This window comes from Canis lupus, chromosome 18, assembly GCF_048164855.1.
Source record: "Canis lupus baileyi chromosome 18, mCanLup2.hap1, whole genome shotgun sequence".
Classification (NCBI taxonomy): Eukaryota; Metazoa; Chordata; class Mammalia; order Carnivora; family Canidae; genus Canis; species Canis lupus.
This window is the reverse complement of record NC_132855.1, coordinates 9,554,377-9,581,935: the sequence shown is the minus strand read 5'-3', so window position 1 is coordinate 9,581,935 and position 27,559 is coordinate 9,554,377. Positions and strand designations below refer to the sequence as shown.

The 27,559-nt window shown below is 36.6% G+C and overlaps 1 protein-coding gene across 12 annotated transcripts in view; it reads right to left on the bottom strand.

Moving 5' to 3' along the window:
- IMMP2L (inner mitochondrial membrane peptidase subunit 2) overlaps positions 1–27,559 on the bottom strand; it is an 847,197-nt gene that overhangs the window by 803,337 nt on the left and 16,301 nt on the right. For 11 of the 12 annotated variants that reach the window (XR_012010611.1, XM_072783444.1, XM_072783448.1 and 8 more), the window contains one exon: positions 5,202–5,338. Coding sequence is in view for 11 of the 12 variants with exons in the window: in XM_072783444.1 (XP_072639545.1) it covers positions 5,202–5,336 (135 nt within the window). In the remaining variant the exon portion in view is untranslated. Of the gene's footprint in view, positions 1–5,201; positions 5,339–11,423; positions 11,483–27,559 lie in introns of all 12 variants that reach the window. The other variant, XM_072783442.1, reaches the window with a different exon arrangement.

Sequence of the window (27,559 nt, the reverse complement as noted above, 5' to 3'; positions counted from 1 at the left end):
ATTTCTTGTAAGAGGGGATCCTCTTCTATTAAATCTCAAGCCAGCAGAATTCTAAAATGACATAAGAAAGTTCTGATGCGGGGCAGCCCGGGTGGCTCAGCGGTTTAGCATCGCCTTCAGCCCAGGGCGTGATCCTGGAGTCCCGGGATCGACTCCCACGTTGGGCTCCCTGCGAGGAGCCTGCTTCTCCCTCTGCCTGTGTCTCTGCCTCTCTCTCTCTCTCTCTCTCTGCCTCTCATGAATAAATAAATAAAATCTTTAAAAAAAAAAAAAAAGTTCTGATGCAAAATTTGTTACCAAAGTGAATTTCCAGTGTTCCTATAAAAGCATTTATTCAATATACTCAAAAAGACTGGTAATATAGTCTCTCTAATGAGATTTGATCTTTGAATCCTTGGATTTTCTTAAATAACATTTCTAGAAGTTGCAGAGTAACTTTTTAAGAAAAGCCACTCTAAAGTGATGATCCAACTGGCCCTGGGTGACTTCCAACCTAAAGACATCTAAAATGGATCAACCCATTCCAGAATTCAGTGACTCAAAATTTCAATCTATTAGTTTTGTCAGTCTTTGGCTCCAAAGATTAGGGTCATTGTAAGTAGACTCAAAGGTGAAAAACAACTCTTTAGATTACCTCTGAAGTCAACTAAATACCATTGGAGTCATAGTGGATGTACTCACCTACTCACTATTCTTCCTTACCTCCTCACTTTACCATGACTCCCTGATCTCATTGACTTTGGGTTTTGACATGTGACTTACTTTGACCAATGGAATGTGAACAGAAGAGTAGAAGTTCTGAACTGAGGCTTTAAGAGGTTCTGACTTTTTCCACTCACCCTCCAGTATCCTGCTATCACCCAGGAGAACATACCCCAAGCACCCCTGGCTCCTTCAGCATAGGTCTCATAATGAAAGATACATGAAGTGGACTGAACCAAAACCATAGTCTAGAGTGACTACAGTTAATCTATTGACTCATGTGTAAGAAATGATTGGAATGCAAGCAAATGAAATCTTAGAGTGGTTTATTTATTGCTGTAGTAAAAGTTAATACAGTGGACAACAGTAAGAGGGCTCAACATATTATTTTCTGGTACCTCTCTGTTCCAAATTAAAAATTTCCAGGTCCAGTCTCCAAAATAGTATGCTAAAGCAAACTGGTTCTCATTTCTGATGCACCAGGCATTGGTCAAATATGTCTGACAGCTTGATATCTTCTCGTCTGAAAATGCATCCATCATTCACGATTAATAACTTTGAACCTCTCCTACTAAAGTAAAAGTACATTGAAGATGGAATCCGTACCTGATTCGCCATCCCCCTATAGGACCTAAAACAGTGTTTCACACTTTCTAGCCATTTGATAAATGACTTCCTATTCCAACTCAAAGTTACCACTGCTTTTCATTATTATCCATATCCCAAAATGACCTCCAGAGTCACAAAGTGCTTCATATATTTGAAATGACAGAAATGACTAGATATGATCTTTCCACCTGAATATACAGGTATTCTAAGGCACTACACAATGAATGATGCTAAAGACTAGTAACCTACACCAACATGAATTCCTTTGAAATGGCATAGATTCCTTCAATGAATAGTGAGATATAGAATAGGTGGCTATATGAAATATCTAATAGTGCCACACATAAAGCATGGTGCTGCCATGGAGGCATGTCAGCATTCAAGGGAGGTTTCACAAAGGGACCTATCAATGCCTTCAGGGGAGCACATTTCTGTCTTGCTCTCTTTCAACATCAGCACACATCCAGAGAACTCCCTTCCTTCACAACAAATCAACCAACTGCCAAATACCAGATATAATCCTCAGGTCTCAGAGTCAGTAAAAGCAGGTGTGTTCCCATGGCCAACAAGCACATGAAAAAATGCTCCACATCACTTGCCATCAGGGAAATACAAATCAAAATCACAATGAGATACCACCTCACAGCAGTGAGAATGGCTAAAATTAACAAGATAGGAAACAACAAATGTTGGACAGGATGTGGAAAAAGGGGAAAACCTCTTGCACTGTTGGTGGGAATGCAAACTGCTGCAGCCACTCTGGAAAACAGTGTAGAGGTTCCTCACAAGTTAAAAATAGAGCTACTCTATGACCCAGCAATTGCACTAGTGGGGATTTACCCCAAAGATACAGATGTAGTGAAACACCAAGACACCTGCACCCCAATGTTCTTAGTAGCAATGTCCACAATAACCAAACTGTGGAAGGAGCCACAATGTCCTTCAACAGATGAACGGTATATACTCAATGGAACACTACTCGGTCCTCAGAAAAGGTGAATACCCACCATTTGTTTTAACATGGATAGAACTGGAGGGTATTATGCTGAGTGAAGTAAGTCAATCGGAGAAAGACAATAATCATATAGTTTCACTCAAATGTGGAATATAAGAAATAGTGAAAGGGATTATAAGAGAAAGGAAGGAAACTGAGTGGGGGAAAAATTAAAGAGGGAGACTAACCATAAGAGCCTCTTGACTCTGGGAAACAAACAAAGGGTTGCAGAAGGGGAAGCATCTGGGGGGATGGGGCAACTGGGTGACAGGCACTGAAGAGGGCACTTGATGGGATGAGCCCTGCGGTTATGCTAGATGTTGGCAAACTGAATTTAAATAAAAGAAAAAAATTAAAAATAAATAAAAATTAAAAAGCAGGTGTGTTCCTTGCAGGATGCTCAAGAACTTCCAAAGATGTCCACACACCCTGCCAGCTATTTTAGTACTTGTGTCATTAGGGAGATTTCAAGACAAGAATTTTTTTCAAATTTTTGGTCAAAAATTCTGCTGAACCCCATGGTCTAAACATGTTCAGTTCATCAGAGCTGAATGGTAGCAAAGATATCTTCAAAAATGCTTAATTAATTAATCACTATATCCCATTATTGCAATTTCTGCTCCTAAATAATTTTAAGTATAATTTAGTAATATCTAATGAAATATAAACAATTATAGTTAGAAAAAGTCAAAATAATCCCCAAATACAGACCCAACTGTAATAAACATACACCTTTATTTTCTTCCCAGAACATCCTTTCCTCTTTTATTCTGAAAATAGCCTGCCTCTCTTGTGGGAAAGGTCATGCCATCTTACCCTGAAGGCTGAAAGTCCCCGAGCCACAGGTTAGGGGTGTATACCTGTCTGAAGCTGGGCACCCCAGGCCACTGATCAAACTTTATCTATATTTGTATAGATAAGGGCATGTGACCAAAACTGAATAAATCCCAGTCTTTTCCCAAGATCTTTCAAAGTGAAATTAAGGCAAGAGGAGAGATCTCTCTCATTCCTTAAGAGATGATTCCTTAAGATCTCATTCCTTAAGATCAGGCATCTGATCAGGCAGCCATGTGCCCCGCACTGTGAAGAAAGCTGGTCGGAAAAAAAAAGCAGCAGAAGTCAGAAACACAGAAGACTGAGCACCCTGCAGCATCCAAATCCCTGGTTCCAGTTGTCCCTGATGATTGCCACACTTTAGTCTTTCTCCTAGGTACATAATAAGCCTTCCAATAAACTCTCCTGTATATCTAACACAATTCAAGCTGTTTTCCTGGAATCAGTAGCCAAGGAAGTTCTACATAATATACCAAACAAACTACAAGGTAACAAATTTGACTTCTTGGGAGTAGGGTCAGGAACACTGTAAGAAATGTACCTGCAGCAAAATTAGTATGAGTTAATAGAATAACACTATTTAACACTTTCTTCACTACCTTCCTAACTGGGGATAAGCTTTGTCTTTTCCTAAGCCAATCAACTTCTTGTATTTTTTAGTGAATTAACCTGTTAGCAACAAGTCATGAACACAGATGTTCAGTGGCTATATACTGGGCTAAAACATGAAGATTAGGATACTATGATTGCCATATGATTCTCTGGACTATCATTAGATCCAAAGTAAGAAGGCTTGTGTTCTGGAAAAATCTACCTCAAGACAGTAATGGTTGTAAACCAAATAGCACTCACTACCAGAACTCAGGAAGAGATCGGATTTTCCATACAATAATTACATTTAAAAAAACAAACTCATTCTAACTCCTCAAAGCTGATACCTATGCCCTTAACTAGTTCTGACTAAAACAAAAAGAAAAAACAAAATGGTTTTTCTTTATATAACTTCAAGCTCTTATCAGCTTACATATTCATTTTACTTGTTTTATACAGTTATTTAGCACAATGTGAACTTCATACAAGCTCATAATGGAAGAAAACAAGTCATATCACAAGATGCAAATTCTTCTGAATTACATAAACTTACTTACACGGCTAGATTCAAGACACAAAGTTTAGAACAACAAAGTCTTCTCTAAGTTATTCCAGAAGACTATTTGCATATTAAATTTTAGAAATCTCTACTGCAAAATTCTTCCAGTGTAAACTGGCATTTAATCTTTTCAATCTGCAACATGCTTAAAAATAATATGTCCAGAACATGTGGGACCAGTGCTCTAGACTTTTTTACCTGCTAAAAGTGTCTATGTATACACATATATACATATACACATATATAAACATGCATAGATATGTGTATTCATGTGTATATATACACACATATATATAGTTTGTATATATTTTCTATGTGTATACATATTTTGGGTGTGTGTACATATATATATACACTCATATATTTATATAGACATAGAGATAGATATAGCAATCATATATATATATATATACACACACACACATATATATACACACACACATACACCCACACACACATATACACACACACACACACAGTGACTGAATTTGATCCAAACCCATCCTGCAAGTATACTAATTTGGTCTTAAAAGGATATTTAAGTGTGGATTCAAATATAGATAATCAAAATATCCTAAAATCCCAGGCCATATCCACAGAAAATGGTGTCATTTAGTACAATTTCTTTAGAATCTCTACTTAGAATTCCTAAAATAAATAAAAACTAAAAAATAAATAAATAAATAGACATAAAGAACTATTTGATAATTATGTTTATTGAACTCTACCTGTTTATAATATGACCACATTAAAAGACCTTTTAAAAAAATTTAGAAAAGTTAAATTTCAGGCCAAGGCCTTTTTAAAACTTTTCAGGTCCCAGCATAGAAATAATATACAGAAATCCCATTGCTGGTACATGAGAAACCGTAAAGCATGTGCTACAAATAATGAAGCCAGATTCATTTTTACCTGCATTGATGCTCCCTCCACTCTTGCAACACAGGCCACCCGGTCCAGGAAAGTCACTGCCACAGGCACTGCCACAAAAAAACCCTTACAGAAGGCCTTAGCATATCTTCTCACCCAGCCTTGTGACTGTGCCATACCTTAAAACACACAAAAGAAAGTATGAGATTAGCTTCTAAAAAAGGTAAAAAAGAAACAAAAACAGCACAAGAAAAGTAAGAGTTAAGGAAAAACCTCATCTCTTAATATAATTAATTGTATTTAAGTATATAATTATCAATAATACATAATATAAATATAATTAATAATTATATATAATTAATTATTATAATCTTAGTTTCACACTTATCCCTGTAAGTAGTGGAATAAATTTGACTTAAATCTCAAAGGCAAGTACACTAACTCAGGTTAATTCTCTTCAGCAACTAAAGTCCACTTGCTAACTTCAGTGGAAACTTTCTCTTCACAAAGCACTACGTTAGAAAACAAACAAGCATTCCAAAAGGAAATCCTTTCAGGTTGCTGACTATTATGGCGGAGATACTTCTTACACTCCTGAGATCTGTTCTCTTCCATAGTCACAGAAGTTTTTGTGGGACATATGGCTTCCTGGCCTCCCTTGCAGGTAAGTGTGACCAGGTGACTAAGTCTGATGAAAAGGCCTAAGAGCAAAAATGATAAACTTCTCCATCGTGCCCTGAAAAGGAAAATGTCCTCCCCTTTCCTGTTGCCCTTTTTATGATACCATGATAACAAGGTAGTAGTAGGAGCAGAAATAGCCATCTCAAGTTAAAGATGGCAAAGCAACAAGATAGAAGGGTCCCAGGTGCCCAGCACCATGGAGGCACTGTAATTGTGCTGCACTGCTTACCTTTGAACTATTAAATGAGACATCTACCACCTTCCATCGTGTTTAAACCACTCCTATAAGAGTCTGTATTACAGTAACCAACCTAACCCTAACTAATACAACAATGAAATCTATGATACATCAAGAAAAAAAATCACTGAACGTGAATTCAATACAGATAACTATGAATACTCACTCACTCTGTAACCACTTGAAAATTTTTCAGATTTTCTAGGCATTAGAAATCCCTTCATTGTCTCATGTAATTAAAAATAAAATAGTGGGGATCCCTGGGTGGCGCAGCGGTTTGGCACCTGCCTTTGGCCCAGGGCACGATCCTGGTAGACCCGGGATCGAATCCCACATCGGGCTCCCGGTGCATGGAGCCTGCTTCTCCCTCTGCCTGTGTCTCTGTGCCTCTCTCTCTCTCTCTGTGACTATCATAAATAAATTAAAAATTTTAAAAAAAACTATCTTTAAAAAAATAAATAAATAAATAAAAATAAAATAAAATAGTGAGAGATCAAGATATGCTACCCTACCAGACCAAATAGAGGCAAACACGGTCCAACAGATCAAGAATCTTGATGGTTGGGAAAGATAAATGATCATTTTGTTCATAGTCTTACTTAGACAAGCTCCAAGGGCTACCCAATACTGAAGGAGGTGGTGAATGGGACGGTGAGATGAGAGGTCTCTTGACCTCTCCTTCTTTGCAGTGTGCAACTAGATCAGAGTAAATGAAAAGTTCCCTAAAACAATCACAAGGCTTGTTTAGCCCTAAACCTACAGGTCAGTTTGCTTCCAAGAGATGACCTAAGATTTCTTGTCCTTTTGACAGCAGGTTCAAAAGGGTCCAGAAATGCAATTCACACCAAGCATATACCAGAAAGGCATACACCAGAACAGTATTTAGACTTTTCATTTTTAAGTTCCCAAAAGTCATACTTCCAATGAGAGCAGTGTTATGATAATATTAATATTAAAGACATAAAAATAAGCTAAAGATAGTATAAGAAGGAAAAGAAAAAGATTAAATATATTCATGAGCAATTTAGGGAGAGGGAGGCAGAAAATAAGTAAATATAAATATGTAAGTATAATTATTTACTTATTTACATAATACCAAAAAAAAAAAAAAACAGAAATGTTTCAGTTAAATTCAGTCCAAGTACTCAGTTCTGAAGATTTACCCACTGACCTATATAATTTAAACTTGAAATGAGAGATAAGAGGAACATATAAACAGGGGATCACTTCCAATAGCTTCATCCAAAAGACTTCACTTCTCACTTTATTTTAAAGGAATTTTTCCTTTGGAGACACATACAAAAGAGGGTCATATGGTAATGAAGAATGCATAACCTTCTCAACCTGACAGAGCAAAAGAATTCTCCAGAGTTATCGGTATAGGACAATGGCTTTCAAACTGCTTTGCTCAGGTCCCACATTAAGAAATACATTCTATAGAGCAACCAAGTACTCAAGTACTCACTCATACACACATACACACATACACACACACACACACAAAGACTTACACATGTACCCTCAAAATACAGCAAATAGAATTGAAGTTTCACAAAACAGCATTTATTCTTATTACATAATAGCCTATCATTTTAGTCTGTTCTATTTCACCGGTTGGGACAAAATGGACGTGGGGAGACCAGATTATTCTAGTGGTCCTGAGCAAGAGATGATGGTAGGTTGGACTATGGTGGTGGTGACAGAGATAGAATAAAATGAGCAGACTGGGGTGCCTGGCTGGTGCAGTCAGTGGAGCAGGCGACTCTTGATTTCAGGGTTGTGAGTTCTAACTCCATGCTGGGCATGGAGCTTACTTAAAAAAAAAAAAAAAATGAGCAGACTTATGATACATACTTTGGAGGTTAAAATGACAGGATTAGACACAGGTGGGCAATGGCAGGGAAGGGGAGAGAGTTAAGAGAAGAAAGCGCCAAGAGGCAGTAGTGACCTATGAAAGCATTGTGATGAAAGAGAAGAGAAGAGGATAGGACAAATGTAAATAGAAAAGCATGCTCCTATATATCTGTGGCTCTTAGAATTAAAAAAAAGCAAACATGACAGAATGAAAATGTTATCTTTGCTGATTCCTTGTGTCCTGCATGCATGGACCTTCACTAAATGACTAGGGATATGCGCAGAATAGAAACTAGGAAAGCTTTTTAGAATATGATGATGCCGTAGCAACCTTGGTTATAAGGTAACATGCATGCTTACAACGTAAATTAAGGGGAAAAGAGAACATAAGTTGTATTAGAATTAAAGTCCCAGAATTTTGAGCCTCCCCTTCTTTTCCGATATCCACTCCCTCATATGCTGCCACTCCATTTGGTCACTGTGGCACCCAGGAAGGATCCAGGGCCCTGGGGTGGCCTATAACTAGCTGTGTGTCTCACCAACTTACTTTCAGGCCTCAGTATTCTTGTCTGTAAAAAGAAAGAGGCTAGATTCAATTTCTAAGGTCCTTTCTATGCCCAACATTCTTACTTCTATAAATTTTTCAATTGTTTCTCCAGGACTTCAGCAGATACTAAAATTTTAAAAAGTCATTCAGGTTATTACTAATAAGAGACAGGAAGTTGCCTTTTAGATTTGCTGATTCCTTGTGTCCTGCATGCATGGACCTTCACTAAATGACTAGGGATATGTGCAGAATAGAAACTAGGAAAGCTTTTTAGAATATGATGATGCCGTAGCAACCTCAGTTATAAGGTAACATGCATGCTTACCTTTGAGAGTCTAAGTGTTAAAAAAAGAAAATACTTTGCTGTTATTAAACAGGTAGTTAAAAAAAAAAAACAGAAGCTAGAACAAGTGCAAATCATGTCAAAGAAGATTTAATTATAGTGAAAGCCACTGCTCATTCACTTCTTGTCTTTACAACTTCACTGCTGACCATCTCCTACACAACAAAATCAAGACAGGTATTTTTCCACCGAGAGACTCTCAAAGAGTATGTGGGAGGATGCCAATCTGAAGCTGCACGGATTCTGCCCAAACCAAGGGAAAAAATAAAGCTACCTTGCAAACATGTTGTCACTATTTTCAGAGGCTCAAAAGAAAAGATTCAGTATAGTCCAGTCCTACCTGAACTGTGAAGGACACCTATACAACATAAAAGTCAAACACTTTTAAAAGCTTCTATCACTAAAATGTTAAAGAAATCACACATAAATGAAACAAACATTACATTTCCATGTCAGGTCATACAAATAAATTAAGTTCTATGTTATTCACATTTTATTAAAGTTTATGTATTTCTTTTTCTATAGAAATTGCCAAAGAATCAGAATCATCTGGTCTTTTGTTCACACCTTCAATGTTTAAAACCTCCATACTAATAAGTACCTAGCATCTGTTTCCTCTGAGAAAATTTCCTTTAAGCAATGACAATATGCTACTAACACCATCCCCAGTAAAAAGGGAATAATTTTTATCAGTAACCTCATTCTTCTAGTAACCATGCAAGTCATTTAGGTTCAAAACATCACTCCTGAGAAAATTGATGTGTAAGTAGTAGGCACACCTGGTTCATTGCTGAACTGAGAATATTTTTAAATAAGCTTTCAGATTCAGTTGAAATCATATTTGCCACTTGCTATATAGCACCTGCAAGGGAAAGTTTCTTGGTGATGCTGACCTCAACCACATAATGACCTACATCATAAATGCCTCTTCCCTCTTATGACTTGCAATGGCTTGATCATGCATGAATTCATCTAAAATGATTCTTAAACTTGCTATATTTTAGCCTCTACAAAGTCACCAGTCACTCATCCATAGCAACCAGGTGGATAAATACACCTCAAGTCATCCTAATTACAAACACTATTTAAAAATTGTGTGGGAGTCTTGAAGGTAAGAGGAAAATAATAAATTACAAGGCAGTATCTTATATAAAATGTAATCTTTCAATCATAATAATGAGCCTGCACATTTGGGTAACCAAATCAAAATTTTATTTCTAAACTCAAATCATATATATCAAACTATGAACATCAGAGAATATAAGAGCAGAGATTCAAGCAAACTGGACACCTAATTTTCGGCTAACTCAATATGTATTTATTGCTTACCTGCTATGTTTCTAGGAATTGTGCTAAGGGATGAGTACACAATGCAGAAAAAGGTAGGTGTATGGTCCTTGGTCACACAGAGCTTATATTTCATTCTTGCTACACTGTCTACTTTGCTAGATACTGTGCTAGGACAGCAAAGGTAAAAAGACAAAGTCAAGTTCCCTCCAAGGGAGACTTGTTACAAGTTCATAAGAAATGAGTAGATGACCATGCATGATCAGACTACCCTTCTCCATGGAGCTCTCCAGGAGCCCATTACCAATAACCTTTGGATACAATTGAACTAACTAATGCAAGATAAAAATAATAACTGATGAACTATTACAATTTTTTTAAATATTTTATTTATCTGTGAGAGAGAGGAGAGTGAGAAGAAGCAGGGGGGAGGGGCAGAGGGAGAGGGAAGAAGCAGACTCTACTGATCAGGGAGGCCCAGGTGGGTGGGGCTCTAGGTAGAGCAGCTCCAAGTAAGGCTCAAGGCAGGGCAGGCTAGACGGAGAGCTTGAGACAGGGTTCCATTCAGGGTTCGACATGGGGGTCAACAGGGGGCTTGACTCCAGGACCCTAGGATCATGACCTGAGCTGAAAGCAGATGCTTAACCCACTGAGCCAACCAGGTGCCCCTGAACTAGAACAATTTGTTTCTACCAGAAGCAGATTCGGAAAAGTAACCTATGGAAACCAACTTAAAAAAAAATTCAGGACCACCTTGCTCCTGTCATTTAACAAACAATAGATGATAAAATAGACCATTGGTAATCTTTAGAACGTGAACTCCAGCACCAATTCCTTTATCTTTTAACTCATGTGACTTAGCAGTTCTTACTCAAAAATTCTTAGAACGGACAAAATGGTAAGAAAAAACAAAAAATAAAGAAAAACTAGCCAAAAATAATAAAGGGGATAAATGTAATGCAGTTGGACATAAAGTGAACCATGTTCTGGCAAAGATACCCAATAAAAGTCAACACTAGTAGCCTAACGAAGATAATAATAGTCCTCTGTCTTGACCTAAAACTGCTTCTTTGATAGAGATAATTGTAATTCTCTATTGGTAAACTAACGAGCATCTGGATTTCAAGAGAATAGAGATTAAAATTGATGTATTTAATTTTGAGCCAGGAATGTTTAAATGTAAATGAGTTCCACAGTTATGTTCTACTATAACTGGCATAGAGAGAAAACATCACCAGAAAACAACTAGGTTATACAACTTGATGAGTTTTTGGTAAGGACTCCAATTTGCAAATGTCCAGCATTTATGCTCACCTTTCCCTCTGCCTCAGAAAAGGAGACCTCCCTCTGTCTGAAGAAAAGCCAGCATTGCTCTGCAGAGGGAACATCAACAAAAGAGGGAAAGACAGTAGAAAGTTGGTGGCCTCTGAATCTGACTTCAATTCAAATCATGATTCAGTCATGCAACTTTGGACATATTACTTCATCTCGTTGAGCCACAATTTTTTCATCTGAAAAAAACCTGCAGGGTGTTTTGGAGATAACAAAATGTTCACACATGTTGTTCTGTTTAAGAAAGCATTTGTATGAAGAAAAAAGAGTCCCACAAAGCTACGATCTAAATACAGAATATTGGAGAACAATGGCTAGAACATCAAATAAAAGGTATTTCTTCAGGTAAAAGCATTAGCCATATCTAAAGAAAGGGACTAGCTATAACAAATTGAAAAAGGACAAAAGACTTAAGGATGTCTACTGCATGCAATAAAACCAGTAAAGCCTATCTTCTAGGTAATGGGATATCTACTAAACAGAGTGATGCTTTTATTCTGCTTTGAACTTAATCTTGTTCTAGGATTTAACTAGTTAGGGACTATCATATTTACTGATATTAGCTAGCTAACAATTATGAAGTGCCAACATTGTAGCACTGTCTTAGATGATTTGAGATTATTTTAAAGGCAGAATAAAGGAAAAAAATGCCTTACTGCCAGAATTAGATCACAGGAATAAGTCATAATAGCCACTGAAGAAAAAAAAAAAGATAGAAGCTGAAATTGCAAGAAAAAAATTCACAAGAAAAAGTGGAAAGAAAAAAAATGAATTTAAATGTAGAAGATAGGTTTAAGAATGTCCACTAAAAAATTCTTACAACTTTTCAGGGTGCCTAGGTGGCTCAGTTGGTTAAGCGTTTGCCTTAGGCTCAGGACATGATCCTGGGATTTTGGGATTAAGCCCTGCATCACATCAGGCTCCATCACATCAGGCTCCTCGCTCAGTGGGGAGTCTGCTCTCCCTCTCCATCTGCCCTTTTCCCTATTTGTGCATTCTCTCTCTCTTTCTCTGTGTCAAATAAATAAATAAAATCTTTAAAACATAATAAATAAATAAAATAAAAAATTCTTACAACTTTTCTATACATTTAAAAACTGCCATTATCGAAAGCTACATTTGTAACTAATGAGTATACTATATGTTGGCAAATTGAATTTAAATTAAAAAAAGGAAAAAACAAAAAAATTAAAAATTAAAAAATAAAACTGCCCATTTAATCTTAGAAGATTCTTATGAGGATTAAATTGGACCACACATACAATACATCCATAAAATGTTAGCCCCTTTGTCAAATGCTGTTCCAAATATTTTAACTCTGATACTCCCGAAGGTCGTTCTCCAGCTTTGGTTCTCCAGATGTAGTTCTAGCCTGTATCTGTATCTGTGGAACTGCCTTGTGACCAAATTAATTATGGTATAATTTGCATAGAATAAAATGGCACAGCATTGGGTAGGTAATGCTGTGATGCAATTTGAAAAAAAAATTGCCATTAAAGGGCACCTGGGTGGCTCAGTTGGTTAAGCAACTGCCTTTGGCTCAAGTCATGACCCCAGGGTCTTGGCATCAAGCCCTGCACTGGGTTCCTTGCTCAGTGGGGAGCCTGCTTCTCCCTCTCCCTCTCCCTGCTGTTCCCCCTGCTTGTGCTCTCTTTCTCACTATCTCCTCTCTCTCTGTCTCTCAAAAAAAAAAAAAAAAAAAAAGTAAAAATCTTTTTCAAAACGTTGCCATTAAAATGTTGGAAATAAAAAGAGACATTATATTTGGTAAATTTCTCAAAGAAAAAGAAAATAGGATTCTGAGAGTAAAGATATCTATGGCCTGAAATAGTGAGAATGCTGGCCAGACCACAAACAGGATATATGTTAAGAGAATTGAGGAAGGGGTAGCCCGGGTGGCTCAGCAGTTTAGCACCGCCTTCAGCCCAGGGCGCTACCCTGGGGACCCGAGATCGAGTCCCAGGTCGGGCTCCCTGCATGGAGCCTGCTTCTCCCTCTGCCTGTGTCTCTGCCTCTCTCTGTGTGTGTCTCATGAATAAGTAAACAAAATCTTTTTTAAAAATTCTTTAAAAAAAAAGAATTGAGGAATAAGACTGGATTTAATACTTATTTTTTATTTTGCTATTTTGTCCCTTAATATGGAAACCTTGACTTCACTATTTTTGAAAACCATATAAAACTAAATCCATAATACCATGGCTTCTCTAAGAGCTGGTTCAGTCCACCCAAATCCTATAAATTATCTTTATATTTTAACTCCATATAGATACCATTTGACCACATTTACAACTAATGCCCAATCTTAAATTTGTTATTAAAATGTCATAAATTCTGCAAAAATAGTTTTGCATAAAAATTAACAGGCAAGTGGATAGCTTTCTATAGAGTGAGGAAAATCCTATAAAATGACACCCATTAGCAAGGAGAAGTTTGATAAGCTTTAACTCTCATAATCACAAAATCTGGACATCAACACCGCACTCTTTTTTAATAGAAAAGCATAACTGCTGTTATTAAGTAGAAACTAAAGGCAATGAGGATTTTAAGCTAACAATGTGGCAGCTTAAATATATGTGTAAATGAAACAGACCACGTACTCATCTATAACCCAAAGTAGTTAGAGAATTTTGGACTATTCACCATAAGCCTACTTATTCCTGAAACACTAACCTTTTGATTTAGCAAAAGAACATACTTCCAGTATTATAATATTTACTGAATAGCTTTAAAATACACACACACACATACACACACAATTATGTAGCATTCACTGTGTGTGAAATTGGCTTTTAAAAAAATCACGGGGGCAGCCCCAGTGGCACAGCGGTTTAGCGCCGCCTGCAGCCTGGGGTGTGATCCTGGAGACCCAGGATCGAGTCCCACATCGGGTTCCTGCATGGAGCCTGCTTCTCCCTCTGCCTGTGTCTCTACCTCTCTCTTCGCTCTCTCTGAATGAATAAATAAATAAATCTTAAAAAAAAAGAAAAAAAAAAAAAGAACCAGAACAGTTTAAAAAAAAAAAAATCATGATAGTTTGTAAAAGGAAAAAGCTTCCTTCTCAAAATAAAATCTTAAAACCCTTCAAAAATCAAAACTAAGAAATAGGAAGTAGGGAAAATAATGAGAAAAATGTAACATTGAAAAAAACGTAACATTGAGAATCTAAAAAAGAATGGCACAAAATAAATAAGAATATTGGAAAGTAACCATCAGGCAATAACATGAGTAATGGGAAAATGTCCCTGGAAACACCATGCGACACACAGTTCCTGGAGCACAATTATCTGAGGTAGAAGCTTTGCTGATCCTTACCTACCTTACGATATCAGATTCTGGCCCACTTTCTAACTGCTTCATATTCATTTCTCTTAGTTACTATGTACACTACCCCTATTTTTGCCCTATTTCTAAATAGGGTCTCTAACGGGTTCAACAGTAAGTGGAATAAGCAATTTTTTAAAAGAGCATGATTTAAAAAAAAAAAAAAAAAAAAAGAGTGTCTCATGAAAATCCTATCCCTGCCTCAAATAAACTGCTTTCTTTACTAAGCTACAAATGCCTGTAAGTGAATATAAAACATCAGCTCAAATTCACATGAAGAGATAAAGGAGGAAAATGTAGCTTTTCCTTTGATGGGGGTTGGGAATGGGAAGCCTGAATGTTTCTCAAAATAACCAAAGTCAACCAGACCCTAAAAGGGGCAAAGAGGAGAAAGCAAGGTCATAAAAAAAAGAAAAAGTAGGACTAGAAAATACAATGTAACCATCAAACTTCCAGCCAGCCCAGGGATCGTTATTACTCTTTACAGAATGACAAAGATAAAAATTAGAAACACAGGCTCCCCCAGCAGGGAAGCATATTAAAGCTCTGATTAGTCTGTCAAAAATAAAACCTGTCCAAATGGTCGGAAGTTTTGGAAGGTTGCCCAAGGCCCAACTCTGGCAGCTGCATGTCCACGGGGAGCTCAAATAAGAGTGGTACAGGCTCAGTGCTCAATAAAGATGCAAGCCAGATGAGATTTATGCAATTTAAGGTAAAAGCAACAGTAACTGATGCATTTGGAAGAAGTAGCTACATCCTTTAAATTTACAAGTGCAAGTATAGGGTGCGGAGTACACACTTGTTGAAATGGCAACAAATGCCAGGCTGGCAACATAAGTTTAAAAACAAATAGCAGCCAAAAGGTCAAAGTACAAAGAGGCTCATCCTGTGCAGCCTAGAGACTAAGGCAGATGGAGCACAGCACTTTCTGGACTCAAATGTCTGCTGCACAGAAAGTCCAGGGATCATAATGAGTCCCTGGTGAGTATACAGCATATGGAGCTGAGATGTTAGTTAGATTGCTCCCCAAACATAAATACCTTATTTTGGTTTTACCTACTTGCCAGTAACTCTTAAGAATTACTGTTTAAGATGCCTGTGAAATTGCATCAACATGCAATGCTCTGAAGCCAGGATGTATCTGCCAATCAAAACATTCAAAATTACTCAGAGCAGTATGAAATAATGTAAAACAAAAATTTTTTAATGCTGTAAGCAGGTACCTTCAGTGAAATACAATGATCCCTATGATATAATTTTTTAAAGACATTTATTTATTCATGAGAAACAGAGAGAGAGAGAGAGGAGGAGACACGGGCAGAGGGAGAAGCAGGATCCCCACAGGGAGCCGGATGCGGGGACTCGTACCAGATCCCAGGATTACTCTCTGAGCCAAGGCAGAGGCTCAACTGCTGAGCCACCCAGGCATCCCTCCCTATGGTATAATTTTAAAGAAGGAGGAGAACTTGGGAAGATAAGACAACTTAAAATGTCACCAGATTATTACTAATGTTATTTTGTATATCTGTTTTTAGATACTTAACCAGTAAGTGCCAACAGCTGTCAAACACAGTAGATCATAGCATTAGGTGACATTCCATCAGTTTGATACAACACTCTTAAAAAGTGTGATATTCATACAAAAATAGCCAAATATATGAATGGAACAAAAAGGAACCATGGTGGCTTCAAAATATGTCTACAAATTCCTTGACAGGCCTCTTTCAAAATGATGAGCCTAATTCCCATCTTCTTAAGGGTGGGTGGGACTAGTGACTGGCTTCCAGCAAAGAGAAGGTGGCATAAATGACACTATGTGATTTGTGTGGCCAGTCATAAAAAGGAATGCCACCTCCTAGTTCTCCCTCCTAATCACTTCTAGACAAGACATCATCTCCTGAGAACAGCTAGCCATGGGAGAGGCCCAGTTGGAAAGGAACTGAGGCCATCCTCTCCACAGTCGTCAGCACTACTGTGGCCAGCAATATGAGTGAGCCAACTTCAAGGCTGATCTTCCTACCTGAGTGAAGCCTTCACATGATGGTGGCTTGGGCTGAAATCTTAACTTCAATAGTAAGAGAGACCTGAATCAGAACTGCTCCTAAATCACAGACCCACGGAAACTGAGAGATGATACAGGCTTTAAGCCACTCTTTGGGATAACTTGTCTTGCAGAAATACCTAATAAAATAGTAAACCCAGAAATAGCAAACCCAAAGATACAAAGAAACACGCTAAATAATGAATATATTAGCATTGAGGGGCTTGAATTAACAAATCATGTTGAGGGATCCCTGGGTGGCTCATTGGTTTAGTGCTTGCCTTCAGCCCAGGGCATGATCCTTGAGCCCCGGGATCAAGTCCCACATCAGGTTCCCTGCATGGAGCCTGCTTCTCCCTCTGCCTGTGTCTCTGCCTCTCTCTCTCTGTCTCTCATGAGTAAATAAATAAAATTAAATTTTTAAAAAAATCATCTTGAAATAACCAGCCACAACTTGAAGGGGGGGGGGGGGGATCACAGATGGATATTTACTTAACTCATTATAGAAAAAAATCTCATATAACTCAAAGATTAAATATAAAAAATACAAATATAAAATAAAGGAAAATAAAGGCAGATAGTCTTTTAGGGGTGGAAAGAGGCATTTCTGAACATTTTAAAAAACCCAGAAAACTCTAAAGAAAAATACTGATGGGTCTGACTACATAAAAATCAAAACACACCATAAATAAGGGTAAAAGATAACTAGCATGATCTAAAAAGCTGCAATATATATTAATCCTCAAAGTTTAATATCTCTAAAATTATACAATTCTTACAAATTATAAATGTTCTGAGTGAAAAGTGAGCAAAATATGTGAAAGGCATTTCATTGAAAGCAAAATATGGATAGTTATAGAGTTATAAAGAAGATGTTCAACCACACTAATCATAAAATAAATACAAATAAAAATCACCTTTTTCACTTATCAAGCTGACAAAGATGTAGAGAACTAAAAGCACCCACGGTATAAAAAATACAACCTCTCATGTTCTCCTGGTAGTGCAAATGGGTAAAAGCTTTCTTTTACTCATTTTTTTACCCATCCATCTATTATGGAGATGTGCACCAACAGGTTACACAAACACACCTTCTGTGCAGGGCCCCACCTCTAGGGCACAAAGATATGATCATGGATTTTTAGTACTCCATTACTAATAACAGTGAACCTGAAAGCAATCTAAAAAATGTCCATGAACACACAGACTATGACCTGCATGCATGAAGTAGAATCATTTGCAATCATTAAAGAGGATATTGTATACCTATATTGCTTGCTTGACATTCACTTTTGAAAAAAAAATTGGAAAACTTTAAGTTTCTAATAAAAACTCATTTATTTGAAATTTTATATACACACACACACACACACAGAGAGTATCATCACCATATCATCGAGAGAGGTCAAGTGAGAGAATATGAACAAAATGATGGCAGTAAGCGTTTATTGTAATCAAGGGATTTTTACTTTTTACTTTGTACTTTTCCATATTATTTAAATTTTTAATAATGGGTTCGTATTATCTTTACAAACTAGAGCAAATTAGTCTTTACTGCTACAATAGATATCTCTTTCATGTAAATTAGCTCATATGCAGGAAAATAACTTCAGTTGTGCTGGCTTATATATTAATTTTCCTCAGCACTTCAGGAGCAAGTTTTCTCACACTTAATGAGAAAATTCCATTTCATGACTTCAAGACTTCCACTGTCTATGTTAAGCTACCTGAGGAAGCTGGGGGTGCAGATAAAGAAATGCACTTTTTTTCTTCCTGTCTTTAGAATAAAATAAAATTGGTAAGTCAACACCCTGGATCAGACTTTTAACTTTGATGAAATTAGTCTCTGGTAGAAGTGGATGATTTTAAGGATTTACAGCTATCAGGAGGAAAGCCAGGGTTTAAGGCTGCCTAAGATTAACTGTGATGCTGGGTGTAAATGCCAGTTGAGATTTAGCCATTTTTATTACAATTGTCTTTTTTTTTTGTATTAGTTATGTTTACAACATTCCACTGGTTTCAAATCATCTGTTCTCATCTGTTCCTAACCCTGTTTTCTCTATAAGCCCTATCACTTCTAACACATGACTTTGCAGAATTAAAGATTTTTCAGGAATGCAAACAGCATTAATAGAGAAATGCCTATGCTATTCTGAGTAAAATGCAAAGAGATAGAGAAACATTCTATAAGTAAAAAAAGAAAAGGAAACAAAACTTTAAACTTTATTTTGCTTCAGCCACAGTTTCTAATGAAAGATGTGAAACACAGGGCAAAACAATTTCAATATTCATGATTTACACCATACATTTTTATTGCATCTTATACATATAAAGAAAAAGAAATGGTCTTTGCTCTACTATCCATTTAAAATCTAAACAAGACAGAGAATTAAACAGGCATCAACTATGGAAGAGGCAGTGATCCAATTAACTTTTTTTCCCCCTCACTGGCACAAACAAGAGAAAGATTTATTTCTTTCTCATATAAAAGAATACCAGAGGTGGGCAGTTCATTCTGACCCTGCACTGTCCATCAAGGCAATTCACCCATCATCATTACTTTTTTTAAAACCACTTTATTGCAGTATAAGTGACATAAAAAAGTGCATATATTTAATGGATATACCTTGATAAGTTTGGAGATAAGTATACACCAGTGAAACCATCACCACAATGTATTTCACAAACATATGGGACACCTCCAAAAGTTTCCTCCCACCCTCTTTTAATCCCATTAACTTTTGAACACAGTATTCAATTATATACCCTCAGTTGGGATGAAGGGAAAGAGAAATGTAAATGAGTGAAGCAGCTCTGAAACTATTTTAGAGACACTGCAGCATTGACCAAATGAATAAAAGTGTTAGTTGGAAACTCTGGTGCTCTGTGGAAAAGAGGAGATACAAATACACAGGGGGAAGTCAAGACAAGACCTTCTGGAGACCTAAAAGCAAAGATACTTCAGTAGGGACAAGTACTTCCAGTACTAGGATCTTAGGTTCTAATACCATTCCTTACTATAAGGAACCTAAGCTCTTCAGAGAAAGGGTTGACACCAGGGCTGGGCCTGAGAAGGTACAAAATGAGCCTGGAATATTTTGTTATACCACTAAGCAAAGAGGTGCTCAGCAAAATGATGGAAGAACAGTAGGACACAGGATCCTGCTTGAAGGTATTTCTACTGACTAAATGCAGGAAAATTTGATCACTAAATAATTCACATCAGTAATAATTATAAACTATCAAAAAATACCTTTCAATTTGCTTATTTTCTGAAATTGGCAGTATTAAAGAATTGAGTATTTAGCCCCAAAAGGTAAATTATGCAATGTGAATTTAATTTAAGTAATACCATGAAATTATGTATAAACTGTTAAGTTTAATAAAGTGCAAAATATTACTTTAAAATGAGTTTCCTTTGCGATGACCATCAGATATATGATAGAAATGAAGTTAGTTCCCTTGCAGGTGCAAAATACATTCTCAATTCATAAATTTTCCTTCTATATTATTTCCAAAGTATAATTATCGAGAGGAGTATATAAGGCTTCCCACTACTTTTTGATTTTATATCTGCATGTCCAGCTGTTATGTGACTTTGCGATCCAATGGTAAAATACAAAAGTGTGAGCCTGAACCACTTTAAATGCACATTTTATTATCATTAGTCCTAGTATATAATGGTCAGACCCCTACGGTTTGTTAAGAAACAGCTGGTGTTGAAATTCCTAAGCCTACAGAGCTTTGGGAAGAGCAGAGAAATGATCACCAAAAAAGGAGAAAGAATTAAGTTGGCATTTCTTCCTTCAGTATTTACTCCTTTTATGTCAATAAATATGTAAGTACCTGCTATGTGCAGGGTATCACACCAGTTTCCATACTGAAAGAATGAAGATGTATCTGTGTATCTATATAGATATTGAACATTAAACATTGTTCTTTTGAATTAATCTAGCCTTGTGATAAGGTTACAAGGGCCATAAAACTAAAATGAAGAAAGATAGGTTTTATAAAAGAGATAGGCAATTGAGGATGTTATGGAAAGACAAACTACACAGTATTCTATAATCTCTGGTCCTTCTGCTCTCAAAAAATGACTCTATCATCCAAATGGCTGCCCCAAGGTCAACATTGTAGTTAGCTGAAGTGCCCTCTACTAAAAAAACACAAATCACAACTTCCTCCTGCTTGAAATCCTTCAATAACTCTCCATGTCCTATAGCATAATATCAAGCTCCTTAGATTTAGCATACACTTATCTTTCATCAGCACATCAGGCTCCAGCCAAACCCAGCTACATGCAATTACTACAAAGTGTCGTGCTTTTACTTGTTTTTGGGCCCTTACATATGTTCTTCTCTGTTTTTGTCATTCTTCCCACCTTCCTTTGTCTTGGCCAATTATTATTTTTTCTTTTTCTTCTTCTTCATCATTTTTTTTTTAAGCAAGCCCAGTGCCCAATGTGGGGCTTGAACTCACACCCCTTTAGATCAAGAGTTGCAGGCTCTACCAACTGAGCCAGGCAGATACCCATGTCTTGGCCAACTCTTATTTACCCTTCAGGTCTGCTCAGATGTCACCCATCAGGAAGTCCACCCTGACTTAGGTCTGAATTAGATGCTCCTGCTCTGTGTTCCTATAAAAGTTTATGCTTCATCTCCCAGAGCATTTATCACACCTGATATTCTCATCCTTACCTCCTCAATCAACTATGAGTTCTGTGAGAGCAGGGCCTCTTGTTCACTGCCAGACCTCAGCACCTTGCAGTAAAGTGTTCAATGTTCAATACAGTTTTACTGAAGAAATCGATAAATTAGTTCAATAATTACTACAAATCATTAACATAATTTCCTCTCCATGTAGACTATCTGCACTGTATTCAGAATATGATGGATGCTATGGAGACATGGATTGAGAGAAAGGCATTGTTGGACCCCATGCAACAAGTTGTGTGTGTGTTTGTGTGCTGTGTCTGAGCACATGGGTGAGCATGCTCATGTGTGACTACCCTCTCTCTCAACTGATAACTTTACTTGGCAGTTGGAAGATATTTATTGAGAAAGTATTTCTTTTTAAGTTATATTAATGTACGTGTATGTTTATGTATCCTGAACTTCAAGAAGTTGATTTTTTGGGGGTATTTTTCTTCAATAAATTATAGCACAGCATTCATGTCTAAAGGCAATAAAGACAGGTAACAAAGACCAAGTAATTTTTCACAATCTACTCAATTGTAAGACATCAAGAATTCTTTTTTTCAATTAAAATCTTACTTTCAGGAAGTGTTTAGCTTGGGTTTTCCTTAAAAGCAATGTTTTTCAATCCATATTCCACAGTGGTCCTCAGGATTCCCTAGAGGTACAAGGGCCAAAGGATGCGGGTACAAAGTGACCAAACCTCTGAGTCCCAATTCCCTTCTTCAGTCAGAGCCACTCTGCTTCTATCTGTTTGGTTTTTTTAATAACAGAATTCTAAAAAAGGTTTTCTTTGAAGAGTTCACTACATTAAAAAATAAGAAAAAAAGGATAAAAACCACCACTTTAAAGAATTAGAGGTGGACTGAGGCTCAGACTATGTAATTCAAGTCCTAATGTTTTTATATTTTTTATTTAAATTCACCTCTGTCAGGTTTATAAGCCCTTACTTGTGCTAAAATGAGAAATACCATTTGAATGCAGAGATACCCAGGTAGAGTGAAAACAACATGGGTTTTGAGAAGTGAATTTATTCTCTGATGCAGCTGTAAGATTATTTATCTTATAACATTTAATAGCATTATTTATGTACCAATCTTCAAGTTAATGATTCATAACACAGAAATCAAAATAATATGATGAACGACAGAAAAGCTCACTGTAAGTGCTAGCTACAGCTGTTTTATGTACAATAGATGAATATCCCACCCCACTTTAATAATTTCTTACTAAAAAGATCACCTTAGGTGGGAAAATTCACCAAACTCACACTTAAGTAGCAATTTTAACTATTTTGCCAATAAAGAAGGGGGAACAAGGTAATTGAAACCAGGGGTTGCTCTATACTGCAACATTCAGAAGACCATTCAGAACACCAGTAGGGAGAATTCGATCTGCTGGTGAACACACTCAGGAGTGATATGCAGAATAGGAGTCTCAAAACAAAACCTTCAGCCATCCTCTGCACAACAGCATTGGAATTGTGGAATGGTATTCGACTGCAAGTCAGGTAAATACCTGAAAATTCCCAGCTCTGTAACTTCATAAAGTAGGTAAATCTGAAATCTTTAGAGCTAAAAATATGTAATTATGCCTAAGATCTACTGAGCTGAGCAACAACTAATCTAATTTTCATCTCTTCTGAGATATATTACATGAGTACTCTAACCCCCAGCACCATTGTCTAACCCGAGACTCCAATGGCATATAGTAGCCATATCCTCATTTGGCAGCCAGTATTATTATCTTTTTTTTTTTAAGATTTTATGTATTTATTCATGAGAGACAGAGAGACAGACACAGACAGAAGGAGAAGCAGGCTCCCTGCAGGGAGCCCAATGTGGGACTTAAAAAATAAGAAAAAAAGGTTAAAAACCACCACTTTAAAGAATTAGAGGTGGATTGAGGCTCAGACTATGTAATTCAAGTCCTAATGTTTTCATATTAGTCCCAGAATTTTGCTAAGCATTTATAGGTGCTAAGTTTTTCTTGACTGCGTAATCTTAGATATGGTTTCTATTATCACTCACTTATAATGTAATGGAAAGACAGTTTGGTATGATTGTGTCAGACACTCCATTCCTTTAAATACCAGTCAGGAGCATAAGAAAGAAACTAGAGGGCCAGAGCAGGCTTTGTGGAGAGCCATCGAATGAATCTGATACAGCACTTCCCTACACATGCCACTCCCAAAGAACCAAGTGCCCATCTTATTCTAGAGCTTGATCATTACTTCTCTTCCTATACTCAGTACTAAATTAGAAATCAGAAAACTTGGATTCAGGTCCTAGCTATGCCAATGACATAGCAATTCATTTCATCTATCTGAGTAGATTACCTGTAAGATTCTTCGCTTCAACTAGCTATGAGTCTAACTTCAGCCCTTTACCTCCCACATCAGAAATCCATGGAATACACCCCATCATCATCATCATCATCATCATCATCATCGCACCCCTGCTCCAAGACCATTTCTGACTTTTACTGCATGGTTAACATGCTCATGAAATCATGTTCATTCTAATGATGACATGGTTAAATTTCTTGCCTGATCTTTACCTGTGTTCATTTAACAAACACATGTCTCATGGTTGGTTAGATAATACAAAATAACACACACACCTGGGGAAACTTCTAATACATTCTTGCTTTCAGGAGCAAAGATAAGTATAATCCATTTGCAAATAAGCACCAGTAATAATAAATAAAATCACTTTCATATGGGTCGCCAAATACATTGTTGTCAACTTAATCAATAGTTCAATAGTCCTGAGAATAATTTCCTGATCTTTCTAATTTTGTAAGAAACTTATTTTTATTGTTTCATCAACATCAAATGATATTAGGGAACATCACAATGGTTGTTATGGTAAATGGCTCAGAAAGAAAATTTAGTAACAATTTTGATAGTTTTTAGGAAGCATATGAGCTTAGTTAAAAATATATGAACCATATAGAAATTCAAAGAAACTTAAATTAACATCTATCACTTTTAAATAATGAAGAGGTTTTCCAGAACGTAATATAGCTTTGTTCTGGAAAAAGACTAAGCATATCACCCAAAGACCTTCCCCTTTGCCTAGCCAAGTAATTTGTTACCCAATTAATTACAAAGAAATGTGACAACTTCACTTCTTCATGTGTCTAGCAAAAAGACCCATAATAAAATCACAGAATCCCCCAGGCAATATTTAAAATGCTATTTTCCCTTGGCCAAAATTATACCAACATTTTGCTATACTTTGGATGTTAACTTCAGTACAAACATTAAACAATCACATAAAAAATTCTGACTAACAGTACAGTGAGGTTTTGTTTCATTTTTAATAAGGATAGAGTGATTGGTGGCCACTCTCAAAATCAGTCAGAAATACTCTTTCACAAATTATAAGATCTATAACCTCTGAAAAAAGCATTAATTGGAAACAAAGAAAAACTGAAAGAAACTATTTTGAAACCATGAAATAAAAATTTCTTTCTAGAAAAGAATATTCATTTGTGTTGTTTAAAATACTGTATAGCTATATTAATATAAAAATTGTTATTCTATTTTGTTACCTCGATTAATCTCTTCCATTAACCTATTTTTATCCCATTTTGAGAGATATAAACTAATACTCACAGTATTTAAGTAATCTTCCTAAGGTCACACAGATAGTAAGTACCAGAGCTAAATCCAGATTGTCTGACCCCATGGCCCATACATTTGAGTACTACATTCCCTGCCTCCCATGTAGTTGCCACTCCCAGTAAATATTCACCACTCCCAATAAACATAACAAGAGTTACTGATTTCATAACTGCTACTACAGCCCTCAAATGCAACTAATGTCAGTGTCCTGAATACACAATTAGTTCAATCCACTATATAAAAGATAAATGTTGTCTCATTAATTTCTAATATAAATTTTCAATTGGGAAAGGGGTTTTACAAAAGGAAGAAAAGTACAAATCTGTATATACAACATCAATTAATAGAAAAATATCACTGAGTTGTTTTTGGACTTACCAAGTACTAAAACTCTTATTACTGTGCTATCCCTTTCAGCTCCCCAAATTGGCTCTTAGAATTTGAAATTTCACCAGGGAAACGAAAGAAAGCTGCAAGATACGTGCATTCCAAAACATTGTGCCTTTTTGCAAGTTCCCTTCTACATTTATTACCCAGATCTTTAAACGCTCAACTAGGAGCTAAACCAATTCAACTATATGTATAAAATGTAAAATTGGAAATGCCACAAAATCAACATGACCTTTAAAATGTAACATTTGCCACAATCATTTACTTAATAGTAGAAAAACATTTTATAGTGTTTAAAGCATAGTCTTCATGTGTAATATTTTCAGCAAACATAAAAGCAAATACAGAACAAAGTACTTAAAAATCAACCACATTTTTTCAACAAAAGCTGCAGTTTATTTTAAACCACCACTTTTTCTGCAGTAGTTACCTTAAGTATTAAACATTCATAGCCATATTGGTGTGTTTCACTTTTCACATACAGAGCTGATGTCACCACTACCCAAACCCAGTACTGCAATTGGTAAGGCCTACCAGTATGACTAATTCTCCCCCAATTTAGCCATATTAGTTTGCTTGAGAACTAAAAGTTCTTTTTTTTTTTTTTTTTTTTTTTTTTTTTTAGATTTTATCCACTTATTCATCAGAGACCACAGAGAGACAGACACAGACAGAGGCTCCCCACAAGGAGGCTGATGTGGGACTCATCTGGGAACTCCAGAATCATGCCCTGAGCGCAGACGCTCAATGGCTGAGCCACCCAGGCGTCTGGAGATCTAAAAGTTCTGTCGGATGAAGGGCCAAGATGAGCCCTCTATAAGCCAACAGGACCACCCTGATTAATTCCAAGACACTGACTTCAACATGTTTTCTAACCAGACTCCTCAAAGTACTGAGAACAAAGATAATAATTAGGTAGTTGGTATTACCATAAAATTAAATTTTGTATAAGAGTAAATGTAGTCTTCTATCTTCAGATCCAATCATATATTTGTTAAAAGTAAAAGATATGCAAATAAATGCTAATAGGATGGCAAACTTTCCCCAAGAGAGAATCACACTTGAGATAAATCATCACTCTCACAATTTTAATTCCATAATCAAGTAGCAATCCTTGAGAATATATCTTTTCCCTTTGACTACTTTGATTAAGTATTTTCATAGAAGCTGATCAGAAAATACTTTTTCTCAATTTTTTTTTTTTTTTTTGCTGCACTACTTCTAGTAGGAGATTAAAATTAGCAAGACAAATGAAGTCAGAATCTACATCATCCCCATTTATTGCCTTTAACATCTGAAAATTAGAAAGAAAAAGAGATCAAGGAAACAGAGCAATCTAATGCCTGGCTAAAGGACAAATTCTATCTTTAAAATTGAGTATGGTTCTATCAACTCTATGAATTCAGTTCTTTAATGAAAAGAGTGAAAGATCAAGGTTATAGCATGCAGAGACAAAACAGTGCCATATCAGCCAAACAACTAAATTAGATACCTCACCTGTCGCGGAGAAAATCAATAAGGCCCAATGAATTTATATTGTACACTGATTCATTTAAGGAAAAACTGTGAAATACAATGTCTTTAGCTTTTTATGTACTTAACATATTCTGCTCCATTGGCTGGAAGAAATCTAAGAAAAGATGGCCTCTATGGCAGGAAGCAAATAGGACGCAGTACAACAGAGAAGTAGAACAAGATGAAAAAAAAGAAGTTGGGAAGGGGGAATTTTCCATTTGACAGACAAAAATAAGGGCTTTTTTACAGGGAAAGGAATGTGACTACCCTAAGACAGAAATAATCAGAATCAGCTTTGGTAGAAACAAAACAACAGAAGGATTAAAGGAGCCCTGAAAGTGGTTTACACCCCACACAAAACAAGAGACAAACGTAAGTAGGAAAAATGTGGTTCAACAATCAAAGACGAGGCAGCCCGAGTGGCTCAGCGGTTTAGCGCCACCATCAGCCCAGGGCCTGATCCTGGAGACCCGGGATAGAGTCCCACGTCGGGCTCCCTGCATGGAGCCTGCTTCTCCCTCTGCCT